Here is a 20,977-nt window from a genome sequence, read left to right as displayed (position 1 = left end):
ACCCACACACCCACTCACCTACCCACCCACCCACTCACCCCACCACTTGCTTACCAATTCACTCTGTAATTACTATGGAATTCACATACTCACTGGCTCGCGTACTCACACATACACTCGCCCACACACTCGATCTCGACGTGTAGCGTTCACAGATTGTTGGGGCAAGTGCTGTTAGGGAAACGTAGGAGCACCTATGAATGCCGGCACGGCACACGAGGGGGTGGGTGGCCAGCAACACGCCCGACCGCCTTTGTATCCCCAGTGGCGATGTTTATGCACCGCAGCAGGTACTCATTTCAGGCTCAGTCGACCTAGAGGAGGACCAGGACCGGTTCAGATAATCGTCATTGGTGTTGGCCGTAAGTGGGAATCGAACCCGCGCCACTGGGTTCGTAACGCAGCGTAGCGCTAACTGTTGCACCACCACTCCCCAAACATCCACACACGCAATCTGACATCCATCCACTCACTCAACCACCCACCGGCCCACCCAATCATCCCTCCACCCAATCGTTCACCCATCTAACCACCCACCCAATCGTCCACTCACCCAGATACTCATCCACTCATCCACCCAACCACCCACCGACCCACCCCATCATCCACCCATCTAACCACCCACCCAATCGTCCATTCACCCACCCACTCATCCACCCACCCACTCATCCACCCACCCACCCACCCAACCACCCACCGACCCACCCAATCATCCACCCACCCCATCGTCCACCCATCTAACCACCTACCCAATCGTCCACTCACCCAGCCACTCATACACCCACCCACACAACCACCCACCGACCCACCCAATCATCCACCCACCCCATCGTCCACCCATCTAACCACCCACCCAATCGTCCACTCACTCACCTACTCATCCACCCACCCAACCACCCACCGACCCACCCAATCATCCACCCCCACCCACCCCATCGTCCACCCATCTAACCACCCACCCAATTGTCCACTCACCCAGCCACTCATCTACCCACCCACCCAACCACCCACCGACCCACCCAATCATCCACCCACCCCATCGTCCACCCATCTAACCACCCACCCAATCGTCCACTCACCCAGCCACTCATCTACCCACCCACCCAACTATCCACCGACCCACCCAATCATCCACCCACCCCATCGTCCACCCATCTAACCACCCACCCAATCGTCCACTCATCCACCCACTCATCCACTCACCCAACCACCCACCGACCCACCCAATCATCCACCCACCTAATCGTCCACCCATCTAACCACCCACCCAATCGTCCACTTACCCACCCACTCATCCACTCACCCAACCACCCACCGACCCACCCAATCATCCACCCACCCAATCGTCCACCCATCTAACCACTCACCCAATCGTCCACTCACCCAGCCACTCATCCACCCACCCAACCACCCACCGACCCACCCAATCATCCACCCACCCCATCGTCCACCCATCTAACCACCTACCCAATCGTCCACTCACCCAGCCACTCATACACCCACCCACCCAACCACCCACCGACCCACCCAATCATCCACCCACCCCATCGTCCACCCATCTAACCACCCACCCAATCGTCCACTCACCCAGCCACTCATCCACCCACCCAACCACCCACCGACCCACCCAATCATCCACCCACCCCATCGTCCACCCATCTAACCACCCACCCAATTGTCCACTCACCCAGCCACTCATCTACCCACCCACCCAACCACCCACCGACCCACCCAATCATCCACCCACCCCATCGTCCACCCATCTAACCACCCACCCAATCGTCCACTCACCCAGCCACTCATCTACCCACCCACCCAACTATCCACCGACCCACCCAATCATCCACCCACCCCATCGTCCACCCATCTAACCACCCACCCAATCGTCCACTCATCCACCCACTCATCCACTCACCCAACCACCCACCGACCCACCCAATCATCCACCCACCTAATCGTCCACCCATCTAACCACCCACCCAATCGTCCACTCACCCACCCACTCATCCACTCACCCAACCACCCACCGACCCACCCAATCATCCACCCACCCAATCGTCCACCCATCTAACCACTAACCCAATCGTCCACTCACCCAGCCACTCATCCACCCACCCAACCACCCACCGACCCACTCAATCATCCACCCACCCCATCGTCCACCCATCTAACCACCCATCCAATCGTCCACTCACCCAGCCACTCATCCACCCACCCAACCACCCACCGACCCACCCAATCATCCACCCACCCAATCGTCCACCCATCTAACCACTCACCCAATCGTCCACTCACCCAGCCACTCATCCACCCACCCAACCACCCACCGACCCACCCAATCATCCACCCACCCCATCGTCCACCCATCTAACCACCTACCCAATCGTCCACTCACCCAGCCACTCATACACCCACCCACCCAACCACCCACCGACCCACCCAATCATCCACCCACCCCATCGTCCACCCATCTAACCACCCACCCAATCGTCCACTCACCCAGCCACTCATCCACCCACCCAACCACCCACCGACCCACCCAATCATCCACCCACCCCATCGTCCACCCATCTAACCACCCACCCAATTGTCCACTCACCCAGCCACTCATCTACCCACCCACCCAGCCACCCACCGACCCACCCAATCATCCACCCACCCCATCGTCCACCCATCTAACCACCCACCCAATCGTCCACTCACCCAGCCACTCATCTACCCACCCACCCAACTATCCACCGACCCACCCAATCATCCACCCACCCCATCGTCCACCCATCTAACCACCCACCCAATCGTCCACTCATCCACCCACTCATCCACTCACCCAACCACCCACCGACCCACCCAATCATCCACCCACCTAATCGTCCACCCATCTAACCACCCACCCAATCGTCCACTCACCCACCCACTCATCCACTCACCCAACCACCCACCGACCCACCCAATCATCCACCCACCCAATCGTCCACCCATCTAACCACTAACCCAATCGTCCACTCACCCAGCCACTCATCCACCCACCCAACCACCCACCGACCCACTCAATCATCCACCCACCCCATCGTCCACCCATCTAACCACCCATCCAATCGTCCACTCACCCAGCCACTCATCCACCCACCCAACCACCCACCGACCCACCCAATCATCCACCCACCCAATCGTCCACCCATCTAACCACTCACCCAATCGTCCACTCACCCAGCCACTCATCCACCCACCCAACCACCCACCGACCCACCCAATCATCCACCCACCCCATCGTCCACCCATCTAATCACCCACACAATCGTCCACTCACCCAGCCACTCATCCTCCCAACCACCCACCGAACCACCCAATCATCCACCCACCTAATCGTCCACCCATCTAACCACCCACCCAATCGTCCACTCACCCAGCCACTCATCCACCCACCCAACCACCCACCGACCCACGCACTCATCCACCCACCCAATCGTCCACCCATCTAACCACCCACCCACCCAATCATCCACTCACCCAGCCACTCATCCACCCACCCAACCACCCACCGACCCACCCAATCATCCACCCACCCAATCGTCCACCCATCTAACCACTCACCCAATCGTCCACTCACCCAGCCACTCATCCACCCACCCAACCACCCACCGACCCACCCAATCATCCACCCACCCCATCGTCCACCCATCTAATCACCCACCCAATCGTCCACTCACCCAGCCACTCATCCTCCCAACCACCCACCGAACCACCCAATCATCCACCCACCTAATCGTCCACCCATCTAACCACCCACCCAATCGTCCACTCACCCAGCCACTCATCCACCCACCCAACCACCCACCGACCCACGCACTCATCCACCCACCCAATCGTCCACCCATCTAACCACCCACCCAATCATCCACTCACCCAGCCACTCATCCACCCACCCAACCACCCACCGACCCACCCAATCATCCACCCACCCAATCGTCCACCCATCTAACCACCCACCCAATCGTCCACTCACCCAGCCACTCATCCACCCACCCAACCACCCACCGACCCACCCAATCGTCCACCCATCTAACCACCCACCCAATCGTCCACTCACCCACCCCATCGTCCACCCATCTAACCACCCACCCGATCATCCACCGACCCATCCGCTTCATCTGAACTCTCTCTCCTCTCTCCCTCCCGTGATCTCCACGCCCCCCTCCTCCCTCTCCGGTGTCTCTCCTCCTCCTGCTGCTACTGCCCTTCCCCTTCAAACTCCCCATCGAATCCTCACCACCTCCCATTATCATCTCTCCCATGAACATCCTTCCCATTATCATCTATTTCATCTTCTCATTACCATCTCTCTATTTCATCTTCCCATTAACATCTATTCAATCTTCACATTATCATCTATTTCATCTTCTCATTACCATCTATTCAATCTTCACATTATCATCTATTTCATCTTCTCATTACCATCTATTCAATCTTCCCATTATCATCTGTCTATTTCATCTTCCCATTGTGGTGCTCATTCAGACGCTGTCTTTCCGACATACCTGTTCTTCACCTGAGGACGGCTGCTTGCGTTGTGGCCGAAACTTCGTGAGAATTGTATTGAATTAATGTATTATTTTATTATTTCCCTTCTACGTGACTTTACCGAAAGAACCAAGAAGATCATCTCTTTGTTTATCATTTCCCCATTACCATCTCCACATTACCATTTCCCCCATGAACATCTCCCCATCTCTCCACGCCCATCTCCCACCCGCTACCTCCCCATCCGTCTACCCCAGTCCCCTTTAGCCCGCCCCCGCCCCTGCCTCTGACGTCACAATGGGCGACTGGAGCATGCTGGGAGGCGTGCTGGAGCAGGCGCACGAGCACTCGACGGCGCTGGGCAAGGTGTGGCTCACGGTGCTGTTCGTCTTCCGCATGCTCGTGCTGGGCACGGCCGCCGAGAGCGTGTGGGGCGACGAGCAGTCCGACTTCCACTGCAACACGCTGCAGCCGGGCTGCGAGAACGTCTGCTACGACGCCGCCTTCCCCGTGTCCCACGTGCGCCTCTGGGTGCTCCAGATCGTCTTCGTGTCGACGCCGTCGCTCGCATACCTCGGCCACGTGCTGCACGGCGCGCGGGTGGTCGCGCGCAGGAGGGAGAAGCGAGCGAGGGCCGCCGCCGCCGCCGCCGCCGAGGGGAGGACGAGAGGGGCCGCCGAGGGGAGGGCCGCGGACTCGGCAGGGGCGGCGGTCGAAGGCGGAGAGGACGGCATAGACAAGGGAAGGGGAGAGGAGGTGGGGGTGGTGATGGTGGTGGTGGTGATGATGTTATTATGTTGCGTGTGTTGAACTTCTATGGCACCATCGTACGTAGCCAACCGTGCTCATCGGAGGTGTGGGGGAAGGACAGCAACAAACAGTCTATGGTGCAGTGTTGAGTCTTCACAATAGACTCATCACTGCACCATAGACTCGACACTGCACCATAGACTCAACACTGCACCATAGATTCATCACTGCACCATAGACTCAACACTGCACCATAGACTCATCACTGCACCATAGACTCATCACTGCACCATAGACTCAACACTGCACAATAGACTCATCTCTGCACCATAGACTCAACACTGCACCATAGACTCAACACTGCACCATAGACTCATCACTGCACCATAGACTCAACACTGCACCATAGACTCATCACTGCACCATAGACTCATCACTGCACCATAGACTCAACACTGCACCATAGACTCATCACTGCACCATAGACTCAACACTGCACCATAGACTCATCACTGCACCATAGACTCAACACTGTACCATAGACTCATCACTGCACCATAGACTCATCACTGCACCATAGACTCAACACTGTACCATAGACTCATCACTGCACCATAGACTCATCACTGCACCATAGACTCATCACTGCACCATAGACTCAACACTGCACCATAGACTCAACACTGCACCATAGACTCATCACTGCACCATAGACTCATCACTGCACCATAGACTCATCACTGCACCATAGACTCAACACTGTACCATAGACTCATCACTGCACCATAGACTCAACACTGCACCATAGACTCAACACTGCACCATAGACTCATCACCGCACCATAGACTCAACACTGCACCATAGACTCAACACTGCACCATAGATTCAACACTGCACCATAGACTCATCACTGCACCATAGACTCAACACTGCACCATAGACTCAACACTGCACCATAGACTCATCACTGCACCATAGACTCAACACTGTACCATAGACTCATCACTGCACCATAGACTCATCACTGCACCATAGACTCATCACTGCACCATAGACTCATCACTGCACCATAAACTCATCACTGCACCATAGACTCATCACTGCACCATAGACTCATCACTGCACCATAGACTCAACACTGCACCATAGACTCATCACTGCACCATAGACTCAACACTGTACCATAGACTCATCACTGCACCATAGACTCAACACTGCACCATAGACTCTACACTGCACCATAGACTCATCACCGCACCATAGACTCAACACTGCACCATAGACTCAACACTGCACCATAAATTCAACACTGCACCATAGACTCATCAATGCACCATAGACTCATCACTGCACCATAGACTCATCACTGCACAGGGGAGGGGAGAGGAGGTGGGGGAAAACCTATTCTCCGTAGGCTAAACTAAAATTTGACTCTTTTTGGTTCTTTCGGTAAAGTCACGTAGAATGGAAATAATAAAATAATAAAAATAAAACATAATAAAATACAATTCTCACGACGTTTCGGCCACACCCCAGACTTCATTCAGACGCTGTCTTCTCGACAGACCTGTTCTTCACCTGAGGACGGCTGTTTGCGTTGTGGCCGAAACGTCGTGAGAATTATTGTATTATGTTTTATTTTTATTATTTGATTATTTCCCTTCTACGTGACTTTACCGAAAGAACCAAGAAGATGAATCCCTGCAGTCACAAAAGCTTTAAATCGAAATCGTTAACACCTGTTGTGTTGCCATAAAAAGGGGAAACCTATTCTCCGTAGGCTAAACTAAAATGTTACTATTTTATTTACTAGGTAAGGCCCCACAGAACTGTATAGCTCGTTTTCAAAAGCGACCTGACTATGCCAAATGATAGCTCAACGAAGTGGCTTACCGTCGCCACGTGGTACTGTATAGCAGCCAACTACTCAAACCGCGAGATGTCTCCTCTAAATGTGGAGGGGAAAAACCGGGGGATCCGGAGAAAAATCCACGCGACCACGGGGAGAGAGACACGCAAACTCCAACAATACAGCAGGCGTCAGGGTCGGGATCGAACCCACGACCTCCTGTATACCAGGCGAGGTAGTTAACATATCCTAGCCACCGTGATGATGATGGGAGAGAGAGAGAGACACACAGATTCCAACAATACCGCAGGCGTCAGGGTCGGGATCGAACCCACGACCTCCTATATACCAGGCGAGGTAGTTAACATCTCATAGCCACCGTGATAATAATGGGAGAGAGAGAGACACGCAAACTCCAAATATACAACAGGCGTCAAGGTCGGGATCGATCCCACGACCTCCTGTATACCAGGCGAGGTAGTTAACATCTCCTAGCCACCGTGATGATGATGGGAGAGAGAGAGAGACACACAGATTCCAACAATACCGCAGGCGTCAGGGTCGGGATCGAACCCACGACCTCCTATATACCAGGCGAGGTAGTTAACATCTCCTAGCCACCGTGATGATGATGGGAGAGAGAGAGAGAGACACGCAAACTCCAAATATATAGCAGCAGGTGTCAGGGTCGGGATCGATCCCACGACCTCCTGTATACCAGGCGAGGTAGTTAACATCTCATAGCCACAATGGCGGCCAAAAACACTTGCCGTGGTAGCGTGGGGAGTACATCTCTCGTCCATTCTCTTCCCTCCCCTCGCCCCTCCAATCCTTCCCGTCCCTCCCCTAGAGCACCCCCTGGGTGGCTGCGGCGACTCACTCCTCAATACCGCCCCAGTCGACTGCATCGTTCCATTCTGTCATCATTGAGTCGGCAATGTCAAGCGCCTTGCGCGAAGGCGATCTCTATAAATATACAATTAGATTAGATTATCTTCTTGGTTCTTTCGGTAAAGTCACGTAGAAGGGAAGTAATAAAATAATAAAAACAAAACATAATAAAATAAAATATTATTATTTTATTATTATTTTATTATATTATATTATTTCATTATGTTTTATTTTTATTATTTTATTACTTCCCTTCTACGTGACTTTACCGAAAGAACCAAGAAGATGAATTCCTGCAGTCACGAAAGCTTTAAATCGAAATTTAGATTAGATTATGTGCGACATCCATTGACTTGCGCGGCGTGCTGTTGCGATTATTGAGATCGTTACGCAGCGGACAATAACCAGAGCTCATAAAGTTCCTCGAAAGATGATTCACCGATTTACCAGGACAGCGGATGCCTCGTGACAGAGGGAAGACCACGATAAGTGGTCACCCGCGGTGCAAATCGATAATTCAGAGGTCACTGATGTTGGCGTAGCTGATCCATCTCCGTCTCTCTCTCTCTCTCCTGGCGAAGACAAAGATTGCCCCGTTTAGCATTAGCAGACTGCTGGGGCATGTGACGATATTTTACACACCGCATCAGGTACTCATTTGAGGCTGAGTCGACCTAGGGGGGGAGGCCCAGGACCGGTTCAGATAATCGTCACCGGCGTTGGTGGCCGTGAGCGGGAATCGAACCCGGGTTCGCAGTGCGGCGTAGCGCTAACCGCTGCGCCACCGCTCCCCAGTCCAGATGGCCCTCCGCTATCGTCATCTTCATTACCGCCACACTCTCGTCGTTTAAAAATACACGACGCGAATTTGTGCTATTGTACGCTGAACTTCTTTGACACCTCGCGTAGCGTAACCGTGCTAATCGGAGATGCGGTGGGACACGTAGCAGCAGCAGGACTGTCGCCACCAATCTGATCCACAGTAGAGGTTCTTTGGGTTAGATCGCGTAAAATGTATAAATGTGTCTGTCGGTGAAGCCGCCAACACCGGGCACAGGCAATTAGTGAAAGGTTCGTCTTCTTGGTTCTTTCGGTAAAGTCACGTAGAAGGGAAATAAAAGTAAATAAATAAATAAAATAAAACATTAAAAAATAATTCTCACGACGTTTCGGCCACAACGCAAGCAGCCGTCCTCAGGTGAAGAACAGGTCTGTCGGAAAGACAGCGTCTGAATGAAACACCACCAGGCTTGGAGCGTATATTTAAGCTGGGTTGGAGGGGGAAGAGCGCCTTGACAAAAGAATTTGCATATCAAGAGGAATTTTGCATATTTATGGGAAATGCAGATATGCGATTAGTCACTACTTGTGGAATGCGTAGGAGGTGGGCGGGGGGTTTCAAAGTCATAATATGGCCGTGCATTATGCAGGATTAGCAGCATCAAAGGGAGGGAGTAGGGTTAGCATGCGTTGTGGCAGAAACGTCGTGAGAATTATTTTATTATGTTTTATTTTTATTATTTTATTATTTCCTTTCTACGTGACTTTACCGAAAGAACCAAGAAGATGAATCCCTGCAGTCATGAAAGCTTTAAATCGATAGTGAAAGGTTGTCACGTCAAGAAAATGTGACAATTCGCTATGAGTACAGCACTAACCGGTGGTGTGTTGGAGGGTAAACCCACTACAACATTTACAATTCACATCATTGAAACCTCATTTGCCAGTAGAACAATATGATAATTGGTTTTTTACCCTTTTATCTGGCAACAAAACTGACACCTTTTTTTATGAGGAGTCATGTTTGCATAGACCACAATACCTGCAGTCATAATGCAAACAAAAAACATAACTCAAGGACAGTGCATACATTATCAGTTATGTTTTTTTTGTTTGCTTATGACTGCAGGTATTGTGGTCTATGCAAACATGATTCCTCGTAAAAAAAGGTGTCAGTTTTGTTGCCAGATAAAAGGGTAAAAAACCAATTATCAACATTTACAATTGTTATGGGATTGTAAATGTTGTGGGTTTGACTCTCCGACACATCGGTGTGCTGCATTAGCAGCGAATTAGCGCTGTTCTGTTTCCGTGACACATCTCACTAATTGGTTGTGTCGGGTGGTGGCGGGTTTAGCGACACATTTATATATTTACACGATCTAACCTATTAAAAAACCCTGTTATGGATAAGCACAAGAAGCAGTTCTAATGACATTAGTTTTCAGTCGGCTGACAGGTCTGTAGACTATGTCCGTCACTCTGTACTTGCCTTAACAACCAACAACAACCAACAACAACAAACAACAACAACAACAAACAACAACAAACAACAACAACAACAGTGGAATCTCTGCTCCCCCCCCCTCATGAGTGATGCACTGTGAGAGCGCACAGGACGAGAGGAGGAAGACCACCCACGCACCACCCCTTCACCACCCACGCACCACCCCTTCACCACTCACGCACCACCCCTTCACCACTCACGCACCACCCCTTCACCACCCACGCACCACCCACGCACCACCCCTTCACCACTCACGCACCACCCCTTCACCACCCACGCACCACCCCTTCACCACCCACGCACCACCCACGCACCACCCCTTCACCACCCACGCACCACGCACCCCCACGCACCACCCACGCACCACTCACCACCCCTTCACCACCCACGCACCACCCACGCACCACCCACCCACGCACCACCCACGCACCCCTTCACCACCCACGCACCCCCTTCACCACCCACGCACCCCCCTTCACCACCCACGCACCACCCTTCACCACCAACGCACCCCCCTTCACCACCCACGCACCACCCCTTCACCACTCACGCACCACCCCTTCACCACCCACGCACCACCCCTTCACCACCCACGCACCCCCCTTCACCACCCACGCACCCCCCTTCACCACCCACGCACCACCCTTCACCACCAACGCACCCCCCTTCACCACCCACGCACCACCCCTTCACCACTCACGCACCACCCCTTCACCACCCACGCACCACCCCTTCACCACCCACGCACCACCCACGCACCACCCCTTCACCACCCACGCACCACGCACCCCCACGCACCACCCACGCACCACTCACCACCCCTTCACCACCCACGCACCACCCACGCACCACCCACCCACGCACCACCCACGCACCCCTTCACCACCCACGCACCCCCTTCACCACCCACGCACCCCCCTTCACCACCCACGCACCACCCTTCACCACCAACGCACCCCCCTTCACCACCCACGCACCACCCCTTCACCACTCACGCACCACCCCTTCACCACCCACGCACCCCCCTTCACCACCCACGTACCACCCTTCACCACCAACGCACCCCCCTTCACCACCCACGCACCCCCTTCACCACCCACGCACCACCCTTCACCACCCACGCACCCCCCTTCACCACCCACGTACCACCCTTCACCACCAACGCACCCCCCTTCACCACCCACGCACCCCCTTCACCACCCACGTACCACCCTTCACCACCAACGCACCCCCCTTCACCACCCACGCACCCCCTTCACCACCCACGCACCCCCCTTCACCACCCACGCACCACCCTTCACCACCCACGCACCCCCCTTCACCACCCACGCACCACCCACCCATCCCCCCCCCCCACTCTGCCCCCGCCGTCCCCCCTCGCACGCAGGAGGCTCCTCCCGTCCGCCTCCGCGGAGCGCTGCTCAGGACCTACGTGCTGTGCGTGTCTCTGCGCTGCGCCCTGGAGCTGTGCTTCTCGCTGGGCCAGTACGGCCTCTACGGCCTCCTGCTGCGGCCCCTCTACCGCTGCGAGCGCTGGCCCTGCCCCAACGCCGTCGACTGCTTCCTGTCGCGTCCCACCGAGAAGAACATCTTCATCGTCTTCATGATGGCCGTGTCGGCGATCTCGCTGGCGCTCAACTTGGCCGAGGCGAGGAGCGGTGATGGGTGGTGGTGGTGGCGGTGGTGGTGGTGGCGGTGGTGGTGGCGGCGGTGGTGGCGGCGGTGGTGGTGGTGGCGGTGGTGGCAGTGGTGGTGGTGGTGGTGGCGGTGGTGGATAGGAGATGTTAACTACCTCGCCTGGTCTGCAGGAGGTCGTGGGTTCGATCCCGACCCTGACGCCTGCTGCTGTATATTTGGAGTTTGCGTCTCTCTCTCATCATCACGGTAGCTAGGAGATGTTAACTACCTCGCCTGGTGTGCAGGAGGTCGTGGGTTCGATCCCGACCCTGATGCCTGCTGCTGTGTTGCCTCCGAAACGTCGTGATTTTGATTTAACTTTTATTATTTTTATTTTTTACCTACGTGACTTTACCGAAAAAAACTAAAATTATAATAAAATAAAAATTCGCTGCTAAAGTCACGTAGGGAAAACAAATGAAAACAACTTCTTGGTTCTTTCGGTAAAGTCACGTAGAAGGGAAGTAATAAAATAAGAAAAATAAAACATAATAAAATAATTATTTTATTATAATTTATTATGTTTTATTTTTATTATTTTATTACTTCCCTTCTACGTGACTTTACCGAAAGAACCAAGAAGATTAATCCCTGCAGTCACGAAAGCTTTAAATCGAAAACTCAATTAAATCACGACGTTTCAGAAGCAACACAAGCCTCCGTCTTCAGGTGGAACAGCCACAGCACAATTGCTGGAGTGAATAAATGACGCGATTTGTAAATAACTTTTTACACCTGATGAGGGAGGCTTGTGTTGCCTCCGAAACGTTGTGATTCAATTTAGTTGTTTTCATTTATTTATTTTATTGTTTTCACCCACGTGACTTTACCGAAAAAACCCAAAAAGTATGAATCCTTGCAGTCACGAAAGCTTCAAATCTAGAATTAATAACGGAGACTTGTGTTGCCTCCGAAACGTCGTGATTTATTATTTTATTTCTATTATTATTTCTATAATTTTTATTTTCACCCACGTGACTTTACCGAAAAAACACAACAAGTATGGATCCTTGCAGTCACGAAAACTTCAAATCTCGAATCGCTGCTAAACTTCAGCGTCTTGTTATCAAGGTGGCCGAGCGTGGGGCACTGGCCACTCGCCTTCACGTGTTGACATGACCGAGACAGCATCTTGCCCCAGCAGTCTGTTGAAGGCTACACACGGATAGTGGTGGTGGGTGGGGGACACCTTTTCTCTCGTGTGTCGACTTGCACAGGTGTACCACCTCGGCTGGAAAGCGTTCACGCGCAGCATCAACTACCGAGAACCCACCTATGAGGTCCCCGATTATTCCGAGCAGCACAAGACTCCTCCGCCACCTCCGCCCGCAAAGAACCACCGCTCCCAGCAACCGGGAGTCGAACCCAGGCCCCCGCAGGCTCCGGGCCTTCCGTGGGCGAGCGCTCGCGAAGGAGACGAGACGGCTGAACGAGGAGGAGGAGGTGGACAAGATGAGGCCTACCTCACCGCGGCGGCTCCACCGTACCGCCGGCAGGACTGGCCAACAATGTTTGCGTCCGAATTCGGTGAGACGAACGACGGCTCGCACGCGTCACAGGCGTTACCCACGCGGAGTCGCCGCCTCCTATAGCGCCGTTGACTCGTTATAACGCTCTTCGTCCTCGGGAGAGAACATTGGTAACAGTTAGCGTGGAGGTGGCGGGGTAGGCGTGGCCTTGCCCGTAGGGGTCGCGTCTTTGGCGACGTCACAATGGCCTCCTGCGGACATTGTTCACACTTAATTTGGAGCTTTCGTGACTGCAGGAATTACTCTTTGGTTCTTTCGGTAAAGTGACGTATAAAGAGAAAATAATAAATTAAATATTAGCATACGACGTACCACTCACCATGCTACTCATTGACATGCTAATTTCTCTAACCCCTCCCTCTCTCTCCGCCCCCGCCCTCTATTTAAGGCCTCGACACAGAGGCGTGGTTTCTCTGTGTGCCTATGTTTGTTCTCTCTCTATGTATCTCTGTGATATATGTCTGCTTATATGTCTGTCTATATGTCTCTGGTTCTGTGTTTTATCTCTCTCTCAAATTTAGCATTCTCAGGAAGAACGTAATCAACCAGGTAGGGTGTTGACTGTTATGTTACCCGACTCTCTGTTGTATTGCATTACATTTCTAAGTATACTAGATTTGTGTTTCTATTCCATTCATACCTGATGATGATTGCTTGTGTTGCAATCGAAACGTCGTATGCTAGTATTTAATTTATTATTTTATCTTTATACGTCACTTTACCGAAAGAACCAAAGAGACATTGTTCACGTACAGTGCTCCCTTTACTACCCAGAATGCATCTGGAGCGCCGTCGTATAGGAGGTTTGGCTGTCACATGATGAGCTGTTGCTGCTCGTTCACAGCTCTTCTTGGTTCTTTCGGTAAAGTCACGTAGAAGGGAAATAATAAAATAATAAAAATAAAACATAATAAAATATTCTCACGACGGCTGCTTGCGTTGTGGCCGAAACGTCGTGAGAATTGTATTTTATTATGTTTTATTTTTATTATTTTATTATTTCCCTTCTACGTGACTTTACCGAAAGAACCAAGAAGATGAATCCCTGCAGTCGCAAAAGCTTTAAATCGAAACATAATAAAATAATTATCACGACGTTTCTGCCACAACGCAAGCAGCCGTCCTCAGGCGAAGAACAGGTCTGTCGGAAAGACAGCGTCTGAGGTGTTTGTCCTACCGTGTTTCAGGTCTGCCTTATGTTCAAGATGAATCCCTGCAGTCACGAAAGCTTTAAATCGAAATTTCGTTCACAGCTCGTCGCGTTATTTGCGAGTGCTCGACGTTTCAGGCGATCCGTGTACACCCTATGGCAGAGCCAGGATTTTCTCGGTAGTGGGGGGCAACCCCTCCAGCAATGAAACATGATAGAGGAGTTGTTGCTAAGTAAGGAGTTGTTGCTAAGTAAGGACTTGTCCCTTGCTTTTTATTCGACGCATGTGCGGCGATGGCGCAGCCATCGATCGAGGGTCGAATTCGAACCGCGTTGTGCGATCGGCATCGCGCTCGCTGGAGGTGTTGATGCCTTCAGGGAAGTCGTGTTCTGGAAATGCAACTGCGCACAATTCCGTGAGTCACCTATAACCGCTTTGCCGTTACTTATTGCCAATTATGGACTCAGACTATTGTCCTATCATCTCATAGAGTCCTTGGCAGGTAATAATATGCTACACAGTGGCAATGGGGGTCGCAAAATGCCCAATTATTACTAATAAACCCCAATGATCCGATCGAAAATAGGGATTTCGATCGGATCATTGGGGGGGGGGGGGGGCACGTGCCACCCCCCCCCCCCCCCACTGGCTCCACCAGTGTAGACACCGCCTGGTGTATTCTGTTCAGATAAAAATGTGCCCAGCGGTGAAACTATCGGCACGCTGAACTGGGAAGCCAGAGAGAGCCACTCCGATTCCATCTCTCCTGGGCGCCTCCGTCCATCGAGCAGCGTCGATGGGCCCACCTCGCTCACTCGATCGGCAGGTCCGCGTGCGGCGGGATAAAGTGCGGGTCCTGACACCTCATCCAAGACGTGTGGCCCGGTGTGGATGAGTAGGCCAACGCGCCCTCTAGCGCACCACGCATCACCCTCGCACCACCCACGCACCACCCCTTCACCACCCACGCACCCACGCACCACCCACGCACCACCCCTTCACCACCCACCCACGCACCACCCATGCACCACCCACGCACCACCCACGCACCACCCACCACCCCCCTTCACCACCCACGCACCACCCACGCACCACCCCTTCACCACCCACGCACCCCCCTTCACCACGCACCACTCACGCACCACCCACGCACCACCCACGCACCACTCACGCACCACCCACGCACCACTCACGCACCACCCCTTCACCACCCACGCACCCCCCTTCACCACCCACGCACCACTCACGCACCACCCTTTCACCACCCACGCACCCCCCTTCACCACCCACGCACCACCCACGCACCACTCACGCACCACCCACGCACCACCCACGCACCACTCACGCACCACCCCTTCACCACCCACCACCCCCCTTCACCACCCACGCACCACCCACGCACCACCCCTTCACCACCCACGCACCCCCCTTCACCACCCACGCACCACTCACGCACCACCCACGCACCACTCACGCACCACCCCTTCACCACCCACCACCCCCCTTCACCACCCACGCACCACCCACGCACCACCCCTTCACCACCCACGCACCCCCCTTCACCACCCACGCACCACTCACGCACCACCCACGCACCACCCACGCACCACTCACGCACCACCCACGCACCACCCACGCACCACTCACGCACCACCCCTTCACCACCCACGCCCCCCCTTCACCACCCACGCACCACCCACGCACCACCCACGCACCACTCACGCACCACCCACGCACCACCCACACACCACTCACGCACCACCCCTTCACCACCCACGCACCACCCCTTCACCACCCACGCACCATGCACCACCCACACACCACCCACGCACCACCCACGCACCACTCACGCACCACCCCTTCACTACCCACGCACCACCCCTTCACAACCCACGCTCCACCCACGCACCACTCACGCACCACCCCTTCACCACCCACGCACCATCCACCCACGCACCACCCACCCACGCACCACCCACCCACTCACCACCCACGCACCACCCACGCACAACCCACGCACCCACGCACCACCGACGGGGCGCTGAGTAGGCCAGCGCGCCCTCTAGCGGTGACTCGAGTGGAGCCCATTCTGCCGGCAGCGGCGTGGGCGGATACAATTCGCAGGGAAAAGCATTTAGCGGAGCGGCCCCAAACTGTTTGGAACCGCCTCGATTTTGTCTCTTGGCATCTCCATTCTGGGTCCGTTCGCGAGTCTGTGGGGCTATGTGCGTTCTGTGGGGCGCTGCGTGGGTCTGTGGGTCTGTGTGCGTCTGTGGGTCTCTGTGCGGGTCTGTGGATCTTTGTGTCTGTGGGTCTCTGCGCGGGTCTGTGTGTCTGTCTGTGGGTCTGTGTGTGTCTGTGTGTGTCTGTGGGTCTGTGTGTGTCTGTGGGTCTCTGCGTGGGTCTGTGTGTGTCTGTGGGTCTGTGTGGGTCTGTGTGTGTCTGTGGGTCTGTGTGGGTCTGTGTGTGTCTGTGGGTCTCTGTGGGTCTGTGTGTGTCTGTGGGTCTCTGCGTGGGTCTGTGTGTGTCTGTGGGTCTGTGTGTGTCTGTGTGTGTCTGTGGGTCTGTGTGGGTCTGTGTGTGTCTGTGGGTCTCTGCGTGGGTCTGTGTGTGTCTGTGGGTCTGTGCGAGTGTGAGTCTTTTGTGTCTGTGGGTCTCTGCGCGGGTCTGTGGGTCTTTGTGGGTCTGTGTGTGTCTGTGGGTGTGTGTCTGTGGGTCTCTGCGTGGGTCTGTGTGTTTGTGAGTCTTTGTGTCTGTGGGTCTCTGCGCGGGTCTGTGGGTCTTTGTGTGTCTGTGGGTCTGTGTCTGTGGGCCTTTGTGTGTCTGTGGGTCTGTGTGCGTCTGTGGGTCTCTGCGTGGGTCTGTGGGTCTCTGCGCGTCTGTGGGTCTTTGTGCGTCTGTGGGTCTTTGCGTAGGTCTGTGTGGTTCTCTGCGTGGGTCTGTGTGTGTCTGTGCGAGTCTGTGGGTCTGTGGATCTCTGGTAAACCAGAGGTCGCTAACGGGTTTTGATTCCTTACCCGTACCCGGTACGGGTAGCCGGGTATTGGTTAGGGTACGGGTATCGGATACCTGATTGCGACCTCTGGGATGAAGCTATGTTGCAGGCGCGGGTGGGTTGATTCTAGCAACTTGAATTGTGAGAAGAGACAAGACGTTGGGAAATGAGTGACAAACGGTTACTCACCAGTGACTCACGGCCTACCCGTACCCGGCCGGGTACGGGTAGCCGGGTATCGGGTAGGGTATGGGTATCGGGTACCCGGTTGCGACCTCTGTGGTAAACTCAATTAGCTTGGTTCAGTGTAGCTCCTACTGATGACCTGCCGACCCCTGACCCCCTCCCAACAGACACTGGCCGCTCCACGTTCGACACCCTGTGGGACGAGCCCTCCGCTTCTACGGGGATGACGATGTCTCAGCAAGCGACGAGGAGCTCCCCCGCCGGGCAGCTGCCCCTAGCCACGGCGCCTGGCTTCCCCCGGCTGCCCTTGCCCCCCACGATGCCCCTGCCCCTGCCCCCCTTCCCCCTGCACATGCACATTCAGGAGCCCCCCCACAGCCGCAGCAGCGGCGGTGGCAGCAGCAACGGCAGGAGCCGCTTGGATGACCTCGCCGTTTGAAGGACCGGCGCAAGTTTCACGATGGCCCCGTGTCGCCGAGATGCCTAGGTTCGAGACCCGGGTGTGGGTTTTTGTTGTTGTCTCGTCGAGTGGGACTGAGTTGAGTTGAATCGGCACCGGCCTGAGACATCGGTTTGAGCCCTGGGTATCTGTGTGCCTGTGTTTCTCTCTCTCTCTCTGTCTCAGGTGGTCCATAATGGCTGGGGTTGGACAGCCTGCGATTGAGCGATCGGCTTTCTAGAAGGGGTCCCCCCGTCCAGTGGCCGTGTCGGAGACACAGCCAGCACCGCTGAGCTTCTGGCTTAGAGACCTCTGAGGCTGGCTGCCTGTTTGTTTCTCAGTGGGTTCACAATGGCCGCGTCGAGCACTGCCCAGACGCCGGGTTTGAATCCTGGGCGTGGGGCAGAGGTCGCAAACGGGTTTTGATTCCTTACCCGTACTCGTACCCGGCCGCACCAGGGTCGCAAACGGGTACCCGTTCCCTACCTGTACCCTACCCGAAATGAGTGACAAACGGTTACTCACCAGTGACTCACGGCCTACCCACCAGTGACTCACGGCCTACCCGTACTCGGCCGCACCAGGGTCGCAAACGGGTACCCGTACCCGGCCGGGTACGGGTAGCCGTGTATCGCGTAGGGTACGGGTATCGGGTACCCGGTTGCGACCTCTGGCGTGGGGGCCCGCCGCCCCTCCCCCCCCTCTCTCGGGAGGTTCATAATGTCTGGTTTAGAGCTAATTAAGTGCTTGGGTTTCAAGTTCCGGTACTGGGTGCGTCTCTCTCTCTCTGTCCGGAGGTTCACAGTGGCCATGTCGGAGGTTGCAAAAAAATCCCCCAAGTTCAATTCGCACGCGTTTGTCCAAGCAACTCCAGGAGAGGAGATTTGCCCCGTGACTCGATTCGATGGCTGTCCCTCAAGGGCCACTCGGCCGGTCGGTATCCTCCGGCACGAGCTCACGTCCTTGGCACCTGCGGAGTCATCCTCCTGTCGAGACGTTGGCGAAAAGAAGCTTCGTAGCGCATCGGATTCCTCCAGGACGAAGAATCCGATTCCGGGTGGCAGCTGCTCCGGTCCAACGTTTGACGTTTCCCCAACTAGGCCTCTGTTTTTTGGGTCCTTCCATTGCTTTCTTTTCTCCTTCGCTTTGTCGTTTTCCTTCGTGTACTCCCCGAAATGGAGTGAGGCAAGTCCTCGCTTCACGCGTGGCTGGTGTTCACTCTGCAACGCGCCGTTTCTTGTGAACGTGGTTCACTCTGATGCATCGATCGTTATGAGTGCAGTTCAATCTGTAACGCGTCGTTCCTTGTGAACGTGGTTCACTCTAATGCATCGATCACGATGAGTGCAGTTCAATCTGTAACGCGTCGTTCTAACCACGACACGTCCTGCCGAAGCTCTGCTTACTTTTTTGCTGTAAAACGTTATCTGCCATTAAAATGTTGGTGTGGTTACTTGTGCAAAAAAAAATCAGTTTGATAGCTCCAATTCGTCAATAAATCCACGAGGTTTTTTTGAGTTAGATTTCGTCGCGGAAACGGAACGTGCCAATTTGTTACTAGTACAGCACCACCGGGTGTGTTGGAGAGTAAACCCACGACATTTACAATCCGGGTACGATGTTTCGCAAGTAATTATAACGTAAATGCCAATCTCAACAAAGCAAATATCAACGACACATTCTGCGTTCTGTCTGTCGTCAAGTAAAACAATAAAATCATTGCAACTTGTAACACGCCACGATATTCTCCCACGCTTCAAGAGAGAGAACGACCGAGGAGTGGATGAACCAGACGACCTGGAAAGGAGCCAGGCAGCGGGCGAGCCTGCACCAATTGCCCACGCTCTGCGATCCTCTATTCATTAAGATGTTTTCAGCAAGTAATGGGGGCGTTTGTATATGCGTGGAAGGAAAAATGGTCAAGGGGGATTGTGGTGGCGCAAACAGCCGTTTGCGTCGCCATTTCGTTTCATTGTCGCGTTGTCAAACGTTTCTCCATCGGCTTGGCGAAACGTTTAAATCCATATCGTTAGAATAAATCAACCCACAATTGTGAAGTGTTATTCCCTAAAAGCACACAAAAGCACGCTGAACAGGCTCATCAGGCATGAGGCTCTGTGAATGGCACATCTTTAAATATCGTGCACTCCCAAAAAAAAAGACAATCCGACTTTTTCGATGTTTAAAGCCATTTACTAGCAATACATGATGATAGTTTGAGTGCTTTGAAAATGTTTTTTTCGCAACTTGTCACACGTGTGCATTCAGAAAACTTGCCCTCGACACACCGGTTCACTACTGGTGTATCCATTTTCTTAAGCGTAGCCTGCAACCTGACCGAGTGATCCATCAATTCCATCCTTGATTAATACCCAACTCTTCAACTTCAAAACTTTTCGTCATGGGACCTCCTTTGCCAGTACTAAAATATACTAATAGGGGGTTTCCCCTTTTTTCTGGCAACAAAACTGACACCTTTTGCAAGGAATCATGCTTACATTAACCACAATACTTGCAGTGAAATGCAAACAAAAAATAAAAAAAACAACTCTGATAATTGTATTGTTTGCATTTGACTGCAAGTATTGTGGTTAATGTAAGCATGATTCCTTGCAAAAGGTATCAGTTTTGTTGCCAAAAAAAAGGGTAAAACCCCTATTAGTTCAAAACTTTTGGTTCATATTTTCATAAGTACCCCCCTCCC

The 20,977-nt window shown here is 53.8% G+C and overlaps 1 protein-coding gene across 1 annotated transcript; it reads left to right on the top strand.

Moving 5' to 3' along the window:
- The first annotated feature begins 4,815 nt into the window (after positions 1-4,815).
- LOC144952045 (gap junction alpha-3 protein-like) lies at positions 4,816-13,565 on the top strand. Its single transcript, XM_078882437.1, has 3 exons — positions 4,816-5,229; positions 11,684-11,944; positions 13,191-13,565. Exons 1-3 carry the CDS (start codon positions 4,816-4,818, stop codon positions 13,563-13,565), a joined length of 1,050 nt encoding a protein of 349 aa, XP_078738563.1.
- Positions 13,566-20,977: the final 7,412 nt, after the last annotated feature.

Source organism: Lampetra fluviatilis, chromosome 65 (genome assembly GCF_964198595.1).
Source record: "Lampetra fluviatilis chromosome 65, kcLamFluv1.1, whole genome shotgun sequence".
Classification (NCBI taxonomy): domain Eukaryota; kingdom Metazoa; phylum Chordata; class Hyperoartia; order Petromyzontiformes; family Petromyzontidae; genus Lampetra; species Lampetra fluviatilis.
Note: the sequence above shows the minus strand (reverse complement) of the source record. Positions and strands in the feature narration are given on the sequence as shown.

Excerpts from the sequence above, each read along its gene's own strand:
- LOC144952045 (XM_078882437.1), top strand. The coding sequence starts at position 4,816 with ATGGGCGACTGGAGCATGCTGGGAGGCGTGCTGGAGCAGGCGCACGAG. Across the intron at positions 5,230-11,683 it reads CGGACTCGGCAGGGGCGGCG|GAGGCTCCTCCCGTCCGCCT; the intron begins GTCGAAGGCGGA and ends CCTCGCACGCAG. Across the intron at positions 11,945-13,190 it reads TGGCGCTCAACTTGGCCGAG|GTGTACCACCTCGGCTGGAA; the intron begins GCGAGGAGCGGT and ends CGACTTGCACAG.